This window comes from Trematomus bernacchii, unplaced genomic scaffold, assembly GCF_902827165.1.
Source record: "Trematomus bernacchii unplaced genomic scaffold, fTreBer1.1, whole genome shotgun sequence".
Classification (NCBI taxonomy): Eukaryota; Metazoa; Chordata; class Actinopteri; order Perciformes; family Nototheniidae; genus Trematomus; species Trematomus bernacchii.
The window spans coordinates 17005702-17026089 of NW_022987689.1; the positions used below are offsets into that span (position 1 = coordinate 17005702).

The 20388-nt window shown below is 39.0% G+C and overlaps 2 protein-coding genes across 2 annotated transcripts in view; both read left to right on the forward strand.

Moving 5' to 3' along the window:
* hs2st1a (heparan sulfate 2-O-sulfotransferase 1a) overlaps positions 1-8654 on the forward strand; it is a 39418-nt gene extending 30764 nt beyond the window's left edge. The window contains exons 4-8 of the mRNA XM_034138164.1: positions 1850-1935; positions 3533-3671; positions 3797-3894; positions 6588-6745; positions 7988-8654. Of these exons, the coding sequence (XP_033994055.1) occupies positions 1850-1935; positions 3533-3671; positions 3797-3894; positions 6588-6745; positions 7988-8211 (705 nt within the window). The 3' untranslated portion in view covers positions 8212-8654. The remainder of the gene's footprint in view (positions 1-1849; positions 1936-3532; positions 3672-3796; positions 3895-6587; positions 6746-7987) is intronic.
* A 3819-nt stretch (positions 8655-12473) lies between these two features.
* pkn2 (protein kinase N2) overlaps positions 12474-20388 on the forward strand; it is a 39865-nt gene continuing 31950 nt past the window's right edge. Inside the window, exon 1 of the mRNA XM_034138278.1 lies at positions 12474-12777. Coding sequence (XP_033994169.1) covers positions 12757-12777 — 21 coding nt within the window. The 5' untranslated portion in view covers positions 12474-12756. The remainder of the gene's footprint in view (positions 12778-20388) is intronic.

Genomic DNA, 20388 nt, shown 5'->3' on the forward strand with positions numbered 1-20388 from the left:
AAAAAGTGTCTCCACCACACAAAACAAAGTGAAGCCCATGCAAATGTCTCGTTTACCAGAAATGAGCTCATTAATGTCTTTGAAATTAGTCATTCAGGAAGAACAAAAAGCATATAATCGACAAATCAACTCAAGAACTCTTATTTTACTAAGACCAAAACAACCATCGACTAAAAAGGAGCAGCTCTAGCAACAGGTTTCTTTAACATACTTTTTTATTATTTAAATTGATGTTGAGGTTTGCATTACAACGAATGTGGTCCAAGGGCCGGTTTGGAGTGCTTTATTGTGAACCACTTTTTAGTGTTCCCACTGCAGCAGCGCTGGCTCTTGACACAGTAAATGAAGACTAGAAGACTTGATTAGAAGACTTCTGTTTCAGAAGCAGTAGTGCCAAGATTGCAAAATGGCTAGACACACATCAAAACGTGGGGGAAAACATGAACCAGGCATACGTCTAACACAGGTGTGGGGAACCTTTTTCCTTTCAAGGGCCATTTCAATTTTTACAACATCCTCCGAGGGCCGTACAAATGATTGACCTCTGCTTAAAAATACTAAAATCACAGCCCATTCATTTTGCCTTTCTTTCATGCTGTGCAAAGAAAAAGCAACCTCTTAATCCAGATATCTTACCATGACTCGCGCATGCATTCACGTGCACGGTTGTGGCATGACCACCAAAACAGAAAGATATGGACACAAGATGTGTGCAGATTTTTTTTTTTTAAAGTTGAAGTTAAAGCATCAATCTGGTGCACTTTGAGAGCAACATTAGGAGATCTATGGATACATCTCTCAACACCCATATGAAACAGAACTGTAAGCAGATTTTATTTTTCTTTATGGATATTTTACAAATCACTCTCCTTTCAAACTGTATTCTTGTTTATTAAAAACAACTTTATTTTACTGTCATATAGTATTTTATACCTGTTTACTTTATTCTCTTGTTTTTTTATAACTATAATGATCATATAAAGATGTGCCTTTACCTCACTGGTTGTAGAAAAAGCTTCTTATATTCGTTAGCATAGCTAGCTAACCAGATGCTAATAACAACAAAGTTATTGACTGTATGATCAGTATGACAGATGAACAGATCGCCAATCGGCTTAAAACTAAAGACACAGCCACGCAAAAACTGCGGCATGTGTACGGCTCCTTATGGGTACTGCAGTTTGTGGAAGTGCCGGTCGGAGCGGCGTTCTGGTGCTCTCCGGCAGAACTACACCCCTGGCAGACGAGACATATACCACGTGATGACACGTTAGGCTCGTGTTGTGTTCAAGGACCCTTACCCGTGGCCAGGAAAAACAGGCACTCGCTTGTTTAATTTTTTTGCGGTCTAGATTTCTTAAATGTTTTTCTTTTTTGCGTGTGTTTATAAATTACCTCGAGGGCTGTACCAAATGGTCTCGCGGGCCATACCATTTGGTTCCCCACCCCTGGTCTAACATAACTTATTATTCCCCATACTTTGAATAACAACCAGTTTGCTGAATAATTGATCTGCCATACCTGTGCCTCGTTATTGTTCCATGACTTGGAATTTGATATATTGTTGGCTTTAAATCTTTTAATTGATAAGTCAGACTAGTTTTAGTGGCTAGGCAAACTTCATCCATGTAAGACAAGAGATACTTCACATTTTACAATCCATTATCTATGTTGTCAAAGGTGACGTCATGACTTGGCTCCTCCCACCTCTGGTCAGTGGAAAAGCAAACTGGTTCTTTAGTGGTTTGCAAGTTGGACCACCTGCGAACCAAACTAGCTGCAGCACAGAATTAGAACGGAACTCAAAATATATTTTATCCACTGCAATGACAATTTGTATTTGTTCCAGATGCGGTTTGTAAAGAATGTGACTGAGTGGAGAGAAATGAAGCCGGCCTTCTACCACGGACACGTCTCCTTCCTGGACTTCACAAAGTAAATACTTTATCTTGCAATATAACAACAACAGTTAAAAACAGTTAATCAACCCTGCTGTGGTTTTGTGTAGGGTCTCCCCCTTGTGGTCATTCACGTCTTTGCCCGTCTTTTATGGCTTTTTTTGTTCGTAAGGAATTTGAATTTATAAATCAGTCTACGATTGACAAAAAAAACTAAAATTACAACCAAGAAAAAAGGAAATGTAATCTGTTGACGGCATAACAGAGCTGAAAGAATGCGAGGATTAGAATACAACTGGTGCTCTTTTACCTGAAACCCATTCTACTTTGGGTTGATAAACTAAATTCATCTTTTCCAACATCTATTAAATATGTATGTCTTAAGTCTCCTAAAAAATATTAATTTCTCCATTAAGAAAAGGTTACGCCTCACATAAAACCAGTCTGCTAATGTCCTTGACTCCACCATTTTTGGAAATGACTTTTACTGGAGACCAGCGTTTTTCAAAAAAAAATGCTTTGATGCTTCCTACCCAGGTACTAGAACTGTACATGAGTGACTCGCCCCATGTTAGCTTGAATTCTGGGGGGGAATGTTGTCTTTTGCGTTCCCTTTACATACAACAAAGAATCAAAAAATCTTCATGAATGAAAGTAAATGGAAGCCATCTTTAACATCAAAACATCGTTTACAACCTCTCACACAACCCATGCAGTATGAACCACGTCTAATTTATTCGTATGTCATAAGCTAACTAGTTCCAATAACAAATGTATTTTGACTAAAACGGCACTATTTAAAACACTTAATAAAAGAGTCTCACACTGGCGCAGATGGCTACCCGTCTGGACGATTCCAAAGTGTACTCAGTAATGAGCCCATCACTTGATAAATGACACTTGGATAATAGTTCACAAGTTTGATACACTGCTGCTGTTAAATCCAACCCAATGTTACTTTAATTTATCAAATACGTCTCAGCTTTTTGACCCTTAACTCAGTGTGCGGGTACGCGAGAAAGGGTTTTACTTTTAAAGGGGCCCTATTGTGCCTTTTGGGGTTTTGCCTCTCCTGTAGTGTGTTATATTGTTTTGTTTGCATGTAAACGGTCGGAAAAGGCTAAAATCCCAAAACTCTGGTTTCAGACAGAGGGTGAAAAGAGGTGCTGCAGCACAGGCAGTATGAGAAAAATAAAGAGCTTTTTGAAGCATGGAAACATGTCACAGTTGAGGCACAAAATACAAATATGAACCTGAAAATGAAAACAATAGGGCCCCTTTAAGAATTTACCATAACACAGGGTGAGCAATGTACATAATCATTTCAACTTGTTCTATCTGATAGTTTCTGAATAGTGGCTAACCACAAAACATTCCCGGAGAACATGGGATTGATTTTTCTCTGTCTCACAGCCTCTCTAGCATGCTTCAGTTGGGCTAATTCACACTTTCACAGTGTCGTGTATAAATATCTGAATGTACAGTAGCACTGATCCTCCGACTTCAGCATGTTTTTTAAAAAAAAAATGGTGTTGAACTCTTTTAAATCTGCAAACTCTGGATCTTTATAAGTTAGCTTTATAGTTGGATCAGTCCTGTTGCATGTGTGTAATCCCTAATGTAAATGATTTCAGGTTTGGAGTGAAGAGGAAGCCCATCTACATAAACGTGATCCGGGACCCCATAGAGAGGCTGGTGTCGTATTACTACTTCCTGCGTTTTGGGGATGACTACAGGCCCGGCTTGAGGCGCAGGAAACAAGGAGACAAGAAGGTAAACATCCATCCATACTCTTATTGTTTTGTTTCAAAAGATTTACAACTTTCAATCGTTAATACTGACCAATTAAAATATCACGTTTTAATTTTTTGCGTGTTTTCTCTTGGTTTGTGCTTCAGACATTTGATGAATGTGTGTCAGCCGGCGGCTCAGACTGTGCCCCTGAGAAGCTCTGGCTGCAGATTCCCTTTTTCTGTGGTCACTACTCTGAATGCTGGTGAGTGTTCAAACATCAGTCTGAGTATAGTCTTGTTTTTAAAATGACAGAAATCATGCTTTTTTCTGATTGCAAGCAAGCTAAACCTTATTTCTATAGCACATTTCTAACCAGGTTTAAGCATCGTGTGCTGAACAACCTGTGAGAAACCACGTTAGTTGAGTCCAAAACATTTAATAAAATAAAAACAGTTGTAATATAATATACGGCATGTGAGTTAAACCAATAAAAGAAGCATGTGTCAAATAAAATAACAGTTTTATGTTCGATCAAATCCGATGATTCATGTTTCTACTTTTCTTCTCACTAGTGCACATCCATGGCTGAAAATAGTCCCTAACATAGCATTCTGTAAAAATGAAACTTTATTCTTGGTGTTTTGAAATTCCCTAAGTTTGAAGGACTGGCCAAGGAGTCATGTGCCACAGATAAGCCTGTAGACACCAGGGGTGTTTTTCTTTACTTGCACAACAATATAAATGTTCTTACTGTTGTTATTGTCATAATGCTTTCACACAGAACAAATAATACGCTAAGACAATGGTCATTTGAGTGAGTGGTAAAATGCTGACTAATACCCGGGTTTAGGGACTCATTCCTGCACCACTTCATAATACAACTTACAGTAGCTTAGGATATACAACAATTGACCTTTACTTACTTAGTTTTACCTAGAATTGAAAAGTCAAAATTTGCATCGCTGCCGGTTAAAATGGTTTTGATGAGAAATATTTGCAGGCAATGGTCACCTGAGGCAGATCAGATGCTGTATTAGTTTTCTTTCATTATGCAGCACATTAAACCTCATCGTCCTTCTCTATCACTTCTGCTCCCCTCATCCTCTCAAGGTCTCTGTAGCACTCTTAGCCTCCATCCTTCTCTCTCCATGATGATCTGTATCAATTTCGCTCTGCCCTCACTGATCCCTCTTAGCCTCTCTCATCTGTCCTTCACTCTGCCCTCTTACTTTTTACCATCCACACTCTTGACGCAGAGTACCAACTGAAGGTCTTAGGATTGACTTCAGTCTGGTGCACTAACCTACGGTGGCCGACCCGTGCAAACGCGCTACAACAACGCAAAATATACTGCACTTTCATAAACGATGCAAATCTAAAAACACAAATGTGCCAAAAACAAGCAAATGAAGAAACATCTTCACCAACTTTTAGAAAAAAATTCCAGAGCACTTGTTGCCTTTCGGGATTAGAAACTTGGCTAACTCGTGTTTTGTCAGTATATTTGATATGACTAGGTTCGCTACGTTAGCTAGCTTATGCCAATAAAAGTTTTTTTTTATTGGCATATTTTTAGGTAAGTATCCAGTGACAGTGATTGTTGGCCAACTTTGTAATGCCTGAACTTCACCAAGCGTTTCGGTCCCAGCTGTGTGCGTCACTTTGAAGTTTCCCCGTTTGCGTTGTGTTTTGAGCGTCTTGCAGTGTTTTGTATTTGCAGCTTTTGGTTTGTGCAGCTTAGTAACCGCTGCACATGATTCATCAAGTTGGTGAATGTTTCTAAATGCTGCGCATGTGTTATCAAGTGGGTGAAGATGTTTCTTCATTTGCGTTTTGGCACATTTGTGTTTTTATATATGCATCGTTTCTGAAGGTGGAGCACGGTTTCTTTAATGGAAGTGTTTTGGGCAATTGTAGCGTTTGCACCTGCCGGCCCCCGTTAAAGGCAGCAGAAAGCACCTTGGAAACATGCAATAAACACTAAAGATCAAAATGTCCTGTAATGCTGTGTTTAACTAGGCTCTGCCAAACAGTCACTTTATAGGTTTAAACAATGGACTTCCTTCCCTATCATTTCATTTCCTGACCAGGACAACACCTGCCGCAGATTCATTTATTTTCCACTCCTTCCTGTCTTTCTCCTCTGTCTTCTGCTCCTCTCACTTCATTATTTTTCCTCTCACTGTTTTTTCTTTCAGTTCACTAGGGCTGCACTGAATATTTGGAAACGTTGAAGCTTTATTCATAACTTTGACGATCAAATTCTTAATCAACATTCAAAATGGTTTTCAGTTCTTTTATTTTGCATCTCTATTTATTTTACACCAAGGCAAATTCCTTGTGTGTGTAAACCTACTTGGCAATAAACCTGATTCTGATAGTGTTTTAAGCTGGTATTTCTGCATAGGATATGACTACATTCATATTACAAATATTATACTGTTTGTAGAATAAGATTCAGTGCTGACTAAGATTTGTGTATGTAACCCTAACCCAAATGTAAATACAAATAAAAATACACTGCAAAATAATTCTTCAACCCATATATTTTTGCCGTTTAGCCTTTCAAAAACAACATTTTCACTGCAGTCCAAAAAGCTGTTTGCTCTCCTGCTTCCCGGACAAAAGGAACGACACACTGATTCATATTTTTGAAAGACATTTGATTTTAATCAAAAAGAAAAGGCTAACCCGTTTATTATGATATATCATTATCTTAAAATGATGGAATTTAAGAAATGTATTCTAAGCTGTTGATGTCACAAAATATCACAGACATTCAAAGCTTCATTTGAAATCCTCAATAGAAGCTTTGAATGTGAAAAAAAAGCATTCACTTTTTCCTCCCACGCTCTCTCTGTCCTTTACAAACCTTGTAATCATTTCAGCAGAATTGCCATTATTTCAGCAGAATACAAAGCATCTAACCACATACAAACAACATGATGTGTTCAGGAACGTGGGCAGCCAGTGGGCTCTGGAGCAGGCCAAGTACAACCTGGTGAACGAGTACCTGCTGGTGGGAGTCACAGAGGAGCTGGAGGACTTTGTGATGATGCTGGAGGCTGCGCTGCCACGCTTCTTCAAAGGAGCCACGGAGCTCTACAAAACAGGTGCCATGTCTGATAAAGACCTAAAAACATTCGCTATCATATAAGCATGTTTTTGTTTCCCTCCCCCAATATTATAATACTCTTAAGAGCTTACTCACATTGCAGTCCTAAAGTGTGCTGTGGTTGCATTTGTGCAGTCTGAATTGGCCCTCTGAGAATTGAATCGTGATCAATATGCACTCATGCCTCTTGCTGATGTAGTTACAGATTAGTTAGAGCGAGTGCAGCCAGAATGAATAATGGAGAGCACAGAGGAATTAATGTGACGGTGATATAGATGTGCTATGAAGTATGATGTTCGTCTTTTTTAGAAGCAGATACACTAAAGTACTCAAGTTAATCAGGGATTTATTATTGTATTCGTTGAAAGTCTAAATCTCTTGTTATGAAGTCATGACTTACATTTTGCAGAGTTAAAGGGGCCCTAGTGTAGGAGAGAAAGGAACACAGGGATTTTAGCCTTTGCAGACCATTTACATGCACTAAAACCTATAGAACACACTACAGGAAAGGGAAACCCCAAAAAGCAAGAAAGAGCCCCATTAAAGATGGGCCTTAAAAAATATATAGAACAGATTGGACAGGTTTGAAAGATCTGCCCTTGGATTGAGTTATTTTGTAACTTCACCTGCACTGAGCCATGCGTTTGAATTTAAGTGTAAATGCAAGATATAACTTGTCACTCAAAGTATCCTGTACCAGTTTTTTACCCCATTATCCAATCCTTGAATTTTGCATGTTTCAGCCCAATTTTAATATGAGCAGTTATGAGCAAAAACACGATGCTATGTCAGACTCCGGTTTTCTGTGGGTTAACAATGACACTCCTTGGTTGTAGATACTTTTGACACCTGTAAATAGAGCCAATGATTTTTTGAAACCTTTTTCAAAATCCTTTATTTGTCCTTGATCGGGGAACTCTACAGCTCTACAGCAGCAAAAGTACAGTGAGTTGAAAGGCAAAAGAAAAAAGAGTAGACTTGCGTATCAAATACAAAGATAAGCACACGTATAAGTACTACACGGTAAAAAATAAGTAGCAGAATTCAGAAAAAGTAAGGTAACATATAAAAGTACTGACTGAGGCCGGTAACACTAACACATTGTAAATACATTGTAAAAGTAACAAAGTGTTTTTTGCACATGAGCAGTGAAAGGGAAAAACTACTACAAAATAAAAGTAATGCTGAATGACTTGCACCTGCACCACTTTAATCCTCCTCTCCTCTGTAATCCTCACAGGGAAGAAATCCCACCTGAGGAAGACGAGCGAGAAGAAGCCGCCCACGAAGGAGTCCATCGCCAAGCTGCAGCAGTCGGCCATCTGGAAGATGGAGAACGATTTCTACGAATTTGCACTGGAGCAGTTCCAGTTTGTCCGGGCACATGCTGTCAGGGAAAAGGACGGGGAGCTCTACCTGCTGGCACAGAACTTCTTCTACGAGAAGATCTACCCCAAAAACTGAAGAGTAGACGGACACATGGCAGATGTGCGGCCTGAGATGAAAAAGGACACATAAAGACTACGTGTGGCTGTCTGTAGAACATTCTATTGACAGCTCTGACACGTCTGTGCCAGCCAACTGGACTCGTGTTTCATCAGCAGGTTTGTTTTCCCAGCAGCCTCCACTCCCCCTCATGTCAAAGGTGGTTTGACGCGTCCGGGGACGGCCTGTCCAGCTCCGAAACATTTTCATCGGCTCTGTAATGTTTGGTTGTGTTTGGTTGTGTTTTAACTCTTTGCTAAGGTTGTCTTTTGTATGTAAAGACGGTGACATTATCCATGCCTCACCACTACTACTAACTTAAAGAGATTTGAAGTGTACGACTACTGTGCTGTATTATTGGACTTGAATGAGAACGTTTGAGGTTTTTATGAAATAAAAATCCTGTGACCATGGACTATTTACTGGGACACATACGTATGTTTTATACTGTACTTGATGCTGGGTGTAAATGTTCAGAGGCCTTTCCTCCGTAATGAAGAATATTATCGAGTGTATAAAAACACCTAGGTGAAGATGCTGCTGCTGTAAATACTTACTACTTTTCTCAGTCCTATTCATCTACTGACAGTTTTTCCATGATATGAAATCAAAACTGTTAACCATATTAAAATTACAGTTTGTACATTTCTTTCAAATTCTAAATTTAAGACTGCATTTTCTTTTGTCATTTTCATTGTAGAACCAGTTAAACATCTGCATCCACTTTGGCTGCAACTACTTTCATTATTTTTTAATCTGCTGATTATTTTCATAATTTATCAATTCAATGTTTGTTCTATACAATTTCAAAACATAGTGAAGAATTTCCATCCCATTTTTTGTAAGTCCAAAGTGATGTCTCTAAATGTTTTGTTGGTCTTAAAGCCAAAGATATTCACATATGAAGCTGACCACAGCATTTTTGCATGAAAAATTACTTTCGGGATTCATTTTAATTATGACGATAGATGCCCATAATTCTTCTGCCAGTAGATTTAGCAATCAGTCGACTGGTGTGTTGTGATTGCTCCATTAGTGTCCATCTGTATGTTAGTCTGACTCTTTAATATGCTGACATTTTGGGAAATGTGTTTTTTTGTTTTGTTATAAAATGTGGAAGGCTACAGGCTTTATGCTAAGCTAACCCTGCTACAGCATCAATACTCTCATCTTACTCTTAAAGTTGGGGTATGTAATTTTGGAGAAACCAGCTCGAGTGCGCTAGAATTTGAAAATACATAACCGGAAAAAATCTGCCACTTCCTTACAGAGCCCCTCCTCCAACACACACAAACGCGCACATGACCAATGAGGGCACGAGATAAGTTTGTGCACAGATGGAAGGCTGACAGGCAGGTAGGCCATCCAGTTATTTTAGCCGGGCCGGCTAAAATGATTGGTCGTGCTTTTTACAGTACTACGGCTTCCACAGATGACATTTTTTATGTATTTATTGTCAAAGCATTTCATATATTCATTGCTATCGGGATGTTAAGAGCATTCCATGGAATATAACAAAAAGTGTTTCTGAAATAAATTCATAAATAGATGCAAGTTTCCACATATAATATGGTGGAACGGTTGGTACTTTATTTATTTATTTCTTCCCTGAAGTTTGGATTTATTGCTGTTTTAGTGAAAAAGATTAGGGCCACATGTGAAAAAAACCACATGGCTGTTTTCATTTAATTGCCATCCTAACAATATATACTAACACTGCCAGAGATGCAGGTGTGTTTTTTTAATTAAATATTTATAATTTTCACAGCAGTAGAGGTAAAGACAAATAAAGCTGCTGTGTAAATGGAAGCTGGATTGTTTCAGCGCTGGTATCCTGCAGAGGGAGATAAAGAGCTGCGCCGGCTTCCAGCTGTGTGTGTGTGTTCTTCACCATTTTCATTAGTCTTTTTAATTTCTGATATGGTGATTAAAATAAGTTAAATGTGGAGTCATACTTAATTACATTTCACAGAAGGATGCCAACCTGAGTGTATACATCCCACATGATTTTATTATGGAAGTCACTACAGAGTACTTTTTTCAGTACTTTGGAGCCTCAGTTAGAGTGTAGTAGCTGTCCAGAAGGACTCAACACTAACCAAAATCAGAGATTCACGCTGCTGTATGAAAAATGTGTATTGTACCTTTTAATTTTTTCCCCCACAACTTTCTTAATTGAAACTTATAAGTCAATCAAGGAACAACAGTTTGGTAATATATTAAAAAGCTTATTTCTGGACATGTAATTATGAATACATATATTTAGTAAAAAACTAATAATACAAATTGTTTAAAATAAATAAAGATATGAACAGAATTGAAATAAATGACTGTAAGGTCATGACTAGTTGGCTTTTACAGCCTCATTGTATATTATAATTCAAATGTTTAAATGTTTGCGACAGTGATGTCGTTTTTTATAGGCCAACGTTAGCTTTTTACTTCTTGCGATTGCAATTACACTTCAAATATTATAAAAATATTAATAGTATGTGGATTATCCTCCTGAAAAAAACATGTAAGTATCATAAACGTGTGTTTGCCACAGATTATATTTTTTTGCAATATTCCAAAATCCATTGGCTTTTCGTCAAGGGAGCCATTGCAATCCTAGTTTACGGGATCGGGCTACACAAATACGGCCTCGCTAAATCTTAATGTCACAGGATTTAGTGTAAAACGGGACGCCTCCTAGTGCATTAGGATTCCTCTTATTCTTACAACCTCGTGGGATAATACGTCCCTGCCCAATAAAACTCAGTAATCATCTCGTTCATCGCAGCAATAATCATTAGGTTTATTACAGGTCATAACACTCCCACAGATCAATATAATGTTCATTCAACTAACAGCCGGTGAAATACAGAATACACTGTATTCTGTATTTGTATTCTGTATACACACATCTGCCTTCATGTGTCTTTCTGATGAAGGCAGACATTAACCAACCATATAGAGCAGCATTACACCGTCCACATCATATCTGTTTTTTACCCCCACACCACTGCAACCATTAACTCTAGGTTGTGTATACTGCTGCTGGTCCATATTGATCCAATCATGAAAGACAAAAGCATCATGACCTCTGGGGAGTGTCACTGTGTGGGGATTTTAACAGGAGAACATCGTTCATAAGTCTGCCCAACAAGGCCTCTGCCATTTTTATGATGTGGACAATGCTGAGTTTATGAGTGAGGAACCTCACCAATAAATATTTGAGACATGAGCCCAGAGAGAGCCCAGTCTCTGAGACGTATGGCTTGTGATGACTGTGTCCCTGAAGGTTATGTAATGCAGCAGTAAGTCTTCTCACTGGGCTGTGACATGTCTGACCCAGCCCCACTGAGGAGGCTTCAGTGTTTGTCCTGTGGTTTCTTCACAGCAGCTCCTTCTCATCTATCTGGCTCAGCAACTCAAAGTAAACTGTGACTACTTAAGTGTTTAATAAAGCTGCTGTGGTTTGCATTGCACCTCTGGATGTCAGCAATTTGTGACAGCATCTGCATTATCCTTTGGATTTAAATAGTATTTGTTGATCAATATTAAATAGATGACTGTCTGAAGTTCTTTATGGAATTAAAGGAGTGCCATCAAAAGAAAACATCTTTAAAACAATAATACAAAAAATTGGAAATATAAAGAAAAAACAAATATGAATAAAATAATAAAAATCAATAAAATAATAAAATAACAACATGTTGGAATATAGAAATAAAAAGCCACATGGTTTTTCCCGATTACTTTAGTTTAGTTTTTATAAGGATAAGGAAAAAGAAAGGAATTAAATTAAATAATAACCCTAACCCTGAAAAACAATAATACATTTCATAAATATAGAATAAAAAAACTATTCAAAAGAAAATTAATTAATTATGTATCACTTATGATTGAGCACTTTTTTTTTATACATGTATCATCACTTTTCTACTCTATTTTTATTAAATTAAGGGATGTAAATACTTATTCTCCTTTCACCTCTAATGAAATGCACAAAACTAAGAACTTATTTTACATCTGCAATGCGTTTGTGCGTTTTTTTATTAATTTTGTTTACATTTCAACTCCAAAATGAATCATTCTGAGTTTCTGACCAAGTATCCCTGTTTTTCCATGTGTGTGTTTACCCCGGGATGAGTCTGTGAGCATGAGGTAAGGCCAGCCTGTAAGCAGTGTGGATCACGTGTGTAGCTGTCCGGGCTGGAGCAGCAGCGGCGGCACTGCAGCTCCTCTGGGCGGACTCTCCTCTCTAACCACCGCCTCTTTCTCCAACTGCACTGGGACAGATTTATGCCTCAGCTTTTTTTATTTATGAACACCAGTCCACCCTCCGCCTTCAGGACGGTGTGACCGCGTCAATGAAGTGTGAAGACGACATGGGAAGGACCGTGTACCCGAGATGACCGAGGATTTGGTCCGAATAATCTTTTTGTCGCCAGAGAGGGAAACTTAAAACAAGGCTTGTTTTTGGACTTCCACCTCCCCTCCTCTCTCCCCGTAGGATTTGATTCAAAGGCGAAAACCAAGATGGCCGCCGACTCCGTGCAGGTAGGAAAAGTTGACAACTGTTGCGAAAAGTGCGCAAACTTGCTCCAGAGGTTAGACTAAAAGCTAGATAACTGTTTTGTGTATCTAAAGTTGAGTCGCTGTGGGGCGGGAAAGTTGTGTTAAAGTGTAGGTCCTGTGCTAGCCCCTAAAGGGGTGTCTGGGAATTATCCATGGATTGAGGCCTGGGAAACAATTATCCCAAGTTACTTTTCCTGAAATATTAAAAGTTGTTAAACCGGTGCTTTTGTGCGGAAGCAGCTGTGTTAATTAACGCTATGGCAATTGTTGTAAACAGTGTTAATGTTGCTGTAGCGATGAGTTAAATAATGGTTGTCGGACGTTTACTAACAGCTATGTAGCCTGACGTTAGGTTAACCTGCGTTACTTTTAAGTTAAAACAGTTTCCTCCGTGTATTAGCAAAGTGTTAGGACCACCGGTAACGATATATTTTCAATTTTTAATAAGATGCAGCGTAGTACAGTTAAAATGTTCCAGCTTTTCTAAAGACAAAGTCTTCACTGTTTTCTTGAAGTAAAGTTTTTTCAAACACGTTACAGACTATGCATTTACTAATAAGCTTAGGCTACAGTGTAAAATAAGTCTGAACATCTCTATTTTAAAATGTTAATTTATTAAAACGGCATATTAGAATAACAGTCATGCCTCATATTCTATGACTCACTGTTTAATGTGGTTTCACTTGAGTGACGTCAGATTTGAAATAAGTCTTTCTGACACAAACATAGTCCAAAGCAACTGACATGACAACTCCTCCACAACTTGAGCTTGTCAAGTTTGGACTGCTGTCAAGCATTAGCTTTAGCAACAACCTCTAGTTACTGAATGCATATCAAAGCTAGAACCAGGCTCACACACTATTATTCATATTTGCAGGGAGTATTGGAGGGAAAGTAGTTGCAGTAGTTACAGCAGATATCTAACACAGCAAGCTAACACTTTAAAGAAGTATTAGTTTAAATCTATCTTATTATTTGTATTCTCTAGTAGTAATTACCTGTTGCCATATCAGTGAAGCCTTTACTAGGCCAGATTAATCATAAGGCTTATCATTCTAACTGGGTGTTTGCTCTAATCAAACTACTTCTTAGTAATAACCTGCCCGGAAAGCTTAAAACGACATTTGGCACATAAGCTAACTCGTTTTTACATTGAGGTAGAAGCTCAAATGTTGTTTAATGTGCACTTTCCCTACTAAATAAATACATACATGCTTTATTGGTGATATACATAGGTAAAACACCCTGATTGACAATATGTTCTGCTCTGGGTTGATGCAATTTAATTAATCACAGTAGACCATATAAAACTGAGTCTGATAACGGTAAGCTAATGGCAAAACAGATGTAGGCTAGTCCAGTGGTTCACAAACTTTAACACAAATGTAACCACTGACCCCACTTGATTTATATTACAGAAAGTGTATGATACCTGTGACCTTTTATAGTATAAACTCTATCATTGTGCTACGTTTTGATGGCGCTAAAGAGAAAATAAGTTATTCCCCTTTTTGATGGGGCCCACAAAACCACTGGGCTAAACCGCCTGTTTCATTACAGGGAAGGACATAAATGGAGAAAAGTGACTTTTATTTGGGATCTTATCACATTATTGATAAGGCTTAAAATAAAACAATGAGGGCTGGCTGATGATGGTTGGCAAAACTCTTAACACATGCTTTGATTTAGAGTTGATAAACGATGATGCATAATTATTTCTAACAATCATTAGTAACCTTCCAACAACAGTATACATTTTATACATATGTTTTATATCCCTTTAGGTGCAAACCACCTTTCTCAGCTGCCTCAGTGTTTGCACTTTTCGGATTATGTATGTTGCCAATGACGTAGGATGCATAACAATAACAGAAGCCCCTATGTTGTATTCCTAAACCAGGTACACTGTAGTGCATTCATTTTATATTAGGCGATTACGACCACGTGTAAGTCAGGCTTTCTAAAAGATATATCTATGTTTAGCAGAGGTGGACCGAGCTGGCTAAACTTTAAAATATATCACCACGGTGGTTTATATGGAGTGGAACCAGATCTACTCGGCAGAGCAACAGGTGCTTCAGCGCATTTGATCGCTTGTTCTCCTTTGTGACATTGAAGCGTGGACACACAATAAATCTACTTGCTGTCCAGCTCCGAAATTACCAATAACATGGACCAGAAGTGCAAGACATTACCTACAGTTTATCTTGACATGGGATATGTGTCAGGATTGTGTGAAGGCTGCATTTGTAGGATTTGCGTTTATTAGCCTGTGTTGCTTTTTCTGATTGCACCAGGCTGTTGCCAGTGCTCTGCAGCCAGCTGTGGGGTAAGCCTGCCGGGTGTCAGGTTGTAGGTCGAGATAGGCCTCATGGAGAAAATGGCAATGGCTTGGCTTTTTAAAGCGCAAGTCTGGATAGTGGCTTCAAATTTTCCATTGTCCTATTGTCTGAATGAAAGCTCTTGTTGTTGGACTTGGAGCTTTCAGGCTTAAGGAGCAAGTTAACCTGCTTACACTTGAGGCTCAGACCTAATATTTGCTTTTACCTCACAGTTTCCTTTCATGTCTCGGGCACTAAAAGAGCTCTTTAACAAGTTCAACATGTGTGGCTAACAGTTGCCCTACCTTTTGTACAGACAGTTTTTTTTAATTCAGTTTCTAAGTATAGCTTTACATTTTGTTTTTATTTTGTGTGGATTAACAGTCCATATTCTATCGTTCTAAAAAAAAATCAAACACATTTCATTATCCTAATATTGATCATAACATTACATTACATTACATGTCATTTGTTAGACGCTTTTATCCAAAGCGACTAACATACATTCAGTACTGTGGACAATCCCCACAGGAGCAATTTGGGGTGAAGTGTCTTGCCCAGGGACACAACGACATGCTGACTGCAGTGGGACTCGAACTTGCCACCCCCTGATTCGAAGTCCAGCACACTATCCACTGAGCCTCAAACATGTAGCTAAAATATTTAGTCTCTTCATCTGTTGTGAGCAAGCTTTGAACATTTCACAGAGCCGCTAGCAGAGCCACACTGACAGGAACAAGCGCCCTCCATCCATCACAAACTGTATGCATTGTGCTATGAGTGGAAAACATTTGCTTACAATTCCTGCTTCACTCGTCTTTGAACCTAATAAGTCTTGAGTTTGCATCATTTCCTTGACAAGGCAAGCGTTTGAGCAGCGAGAAATGATAAGGGACTTACAGGTAAAATAACTACTTGAGGAAGTATTGCAGTTAGAGAAACAAGAGGTGAAACCAATTGTGAAAATTAGCTTCTGCTGGGATATGGTTTCTTCTTTTTGATCTCGTATTAAAACGCAGACCTTGTGGGTGTACTAGCTGATTTATTTCCATCTTATCTGATTGACCTTTCATGGGTTTCCTTGCATTGTTGCGCAGTAAAATAGGCCCTTTAGGGTGTCCTCATGTTGTCCTCATACAGCGCTGGGCAAATAGGGCTACAGTGCAAACAAGTACTTGCAGAGCATAATTTGAAGTAGAGAGCTGCTTTTCCCTACACACACACACACACATTATTCTTCCACGTCCAGGAGTTGTGACCTCCATTTTACCTATGAGTCATCCAGGAGCCTCAGGACCGGAATATGTGCAAACTATAGTTTCCTCTGAAGTGAGCACCTATAGATGAAGGTGGGTGATTTCACATGAGAGTATGACTCTGTCCATGGAAATCCCTTATTTTTTTACTTTTTTTAACCAATCCCCACCTTAAATCTATCAGTCAGATGTAGGATTTACTCCAGGTAACTGTTGTCATCCTGACGCAGATTGTCTTTATAATTCTTGATGAGAGTTAAAAGATTATGACCTAAGTGATAGCAACATAAAATGAAACTTGGCCTCTGCTCTAGATGAAGTGAATGTAATCTATTTTTGAGATAGATCTGCCACAAAAAGTTGATTAATCGATTAGCCAATTGTACAGCTGGGCAATATATCATTATATATATCAATATTGTGATATGAGACTAGACATTATCCTTTGGGTGATCTGGCATTACTGTCGTCTTTTCATGGTTTTAAAGGCTGCATTTCAGTAAAGTGATGTTATTTGTTGGATTAAGAATCAGAAATCTTTTGTTTGTCCCACATCAGGGGGAATTTTACACTGTTAAATTAAAGAGACAGTGCAGATAAAAGGCAAAAATAAAATGAGTAGACATACATATTTAATAAAGAGGCAAGCACAAGTTAATAAAATAATAAATCAAATAAGTACACATTTGTGAGAAACAGCCGCATCATAATAAAAAAGTAAATAATAAAGTAAATATATAAAAGTAGCCAAGTAGCAGCCAGTTATAACATTAAAACATTGTGTATATTGCACAAAGCAGTGTTATCTTGTAGACATTATATCCAAATTACTTATTATACTATTAAAATATCTCATTGTGTAAATATTTTATAAAAGCACCACTAGTCAACCCTACAATATCATTGCTGTTAGGGATGCTCCGATCGCCAATTTTGGGGGCGATCGCCGGAATCAGTATCGGCCGATACCGATCGAGTGGGCGGGGCCTATGGGGATCTTCCATTTAAAGTGATGTTTAAAACTCAGTTAATGGGGCTCATTCACTGGCGCTTCCACAAACAACAACCAACATAATTATTACATTCAAATGAATTACATTATTCAAGTTTACATTAACTTTGGATAATAACACGGGAGAAATGAGCGGAAGCGCTCTCTTTTCCTCTCTCCCCCTCTCTCTCTCTCCTGACAGCCTGTCAGTATCGTGTCATGCAGCTCACTGATCCAGTAATGAGTGACCCGACAGTAGGGGTGTTGAAAATAATCGTTTCTACGATGCATTGCGATGCGGACGTGGACGATTCGGTATCGATGCAGTGACGGAAGATAATGGATTATAGCGTAGTAACGTTGCTTCCTGATTTTCCGGCCGCGGCTTTACTATAACGTTTTTTTTTCTGTGACTTTAATATCAAATCGGTCGGTGACGCAGAGATCAGGGAACAGACGTGACAGCGGCACAGCAACACCAAACACGGAGCAGTCTGCTTTATCCACCAACACAAGAACACCAGTCCAGAACCAACAGCAGAAGGACCCGCTCTGAATCACTCCGTGTCGTGATGTTAGCATAGCAACCAAAGCTAAACTGACTACTTGCTAAGCCGTTTTCTACAGGCACATTTTACCGGCGTATTTTTCATTATGATTCTACTTGTGATAGTCGGACATGACAACCTGTGCAGCCCATGTATTGATTCCATCCGATAGCTGCTATAATAAAAAACAAAACGTCTGCCTGCTCTCCACAATGATCAATAACAGCGAACGGATGGTCAAAGTAAGGTACAAATAAACAGAATCACACGAAGCCTGGTTAGTGTTGCCTGACTTTATAAAGTGTTTTTTTTTTTATAAGTGTGTGGTTGCCTTCTAGTCACTTTGCCCAGCGCTACTGCTTGTAGGCAGGCATGACGAGACTCTTCAGTCGACCCATGTTCAGGGGAGGTGGGTTTAGTTTCCTGCACGCCTCGACGTAAGTGAGACGTAAGCGACGCCGCGTCATAGCTCCGAAGCTCTTGCTTCTAGACCGACAATTTTTTGGAGCTGGAAGTGAACCGCATTCCCGAGCTATGAGGCGGCGCCGCTGCGGTGTGAACAGGAAAAAGCGCCGGTGTGAAAGGGGCATCAGTGTCCTTTTTTTTAACAGAAGACCGTTGCTAGAAGCTGCAGCTAGACTGCAGAAGCATTAGTTTTTTGTTTTTGAGGATGGAACAACTTCACACACAGATATAGGGAGGCTAGACCTATACAATTAATTAATTTTGGTTTATAAATTAATGTCAAGACATTTATGTTATTGATTTCTGAAGCACTTTCTAAATAATAAAAAGAGAGTTCTTATGTATTTACTGCATGTATTCATTGATGAAAAATAAGCCATGTGCAGTAATAGAGAAAATTGAGGATGCAACGCATTGGTATGAATCGTGATGCATCGGGATATCGAATTGAATCGAATCGTTGACAGGATAATCGTAATCGAATCGAATCGTGAGACCAGTGAAGATGCACAGCCCTACCCGACAGTGAAGAATAAATATATTTATAACTAGTTTAGCTTGTTCCAGAGGTAGATAAAATAGCTAAGTGTATTAGGTCTAACGCTTCGTGTGTGTTCTGCTCCGCTCACCGGTCCGTCACAGCGGGCAGAGATGCAGGATTTCTGCTTCACACACGTTGCATACCGCTATTTTATTGTCATTTTTGGACACCTTAAAATACTGCCAGACTGGTGAAGCCATTTTGGCGAGCTTGTTTTTCCGCGCACAGAGAAAAGTGTCATGTATTTTACGTCCTAATTTTACGTCATGCGATCGGCTCTCGCGATCGGCATTTTTAGAGAGCACCGATCGATCGGCAGCCGATCGGCGATATCAATAACCAGGTATTTAGGCAAAAAATATTGTGATGTATGACACCATATCGCACAGCCCTTGTCGATAGAAGAAACATAATAACCCATTATTTGAAACATCACTTAATTGTTAAAGTTATGTTTCGTACAAGAATGATAAAAAATGATGTATCTCGAATAGGGACATTTCATGCATTTCTCAGTTTGATATCATATTGACGTAAATATATCTTTGGACTTGGACTGACCAATAAAGACAATTAAATACATCACCTTGGAATTAGAATAATTGTGATGGCCTTTTTTCAATATTTTCGGATATTTACTGATTAAAACAAATTAAACATTGTGGATCATTTTGGTGGGAAAAAGCCAACGTTAGGCTATAAACAAACTACATCATGTCACCACCGCTAAGCTAAAGGTAGCTAATGTTTGGTAGTCTCATTTAGTCACTTGTTAGCAACCGCTGTTTTTATATTGAGTAAAAGCTTCAGACATTTACGAGTGGGGTATTAACTGACGTATTTAATGTTGTTGAACAAAATTTGAAAATGCTGACTCATTTGTGTTTAGGACACTTTCCTGTACCACTATATAGATTAAAGGCACCATGAGACTACATCATCCACCCTTGAACACCAGTCCTTACAGTTTATGAACCTTCCTACAGTTGTGGGGGGTGTTCTTTCACAGCTCCACTCCTTCACCACACAAGTTGCTTCCATGGGGGAGGCCACAATGGACAGCCAGTGTTGTGTTTTTAACTTGGGTTAATTTTAGACGTCTCCCTGGAGTGAGATTAGGTCTCATTCTGGGCTGCTCTGACCTCACAGAGTTAGGAGCTAAGAGGGATTTGGCTGCCGCTGCTCAGACGGTTTATCTTGCCTGTTGATGTCGACGGTCTGTGTGAGAAAGGGAGAGCACAATGGGAGAGCTGTAGAAAATTGGATACCAGCGGAGTGAATGAGTGCCGCTTTGCACTGAGCCTCTGCCAGCTATCGTATAGAGTGACATTTATGGCGTAGGATATTATTTCTCCTAAGAGAACTTCAGTGGACTTCATATAATGATAGTTAGTGCTGGTCAGCAGAGCATGGGAGGACGGGTTGGTTCAATTGATCTAGAGATGGACTTGGTTGAAAGCGATGATGTTCA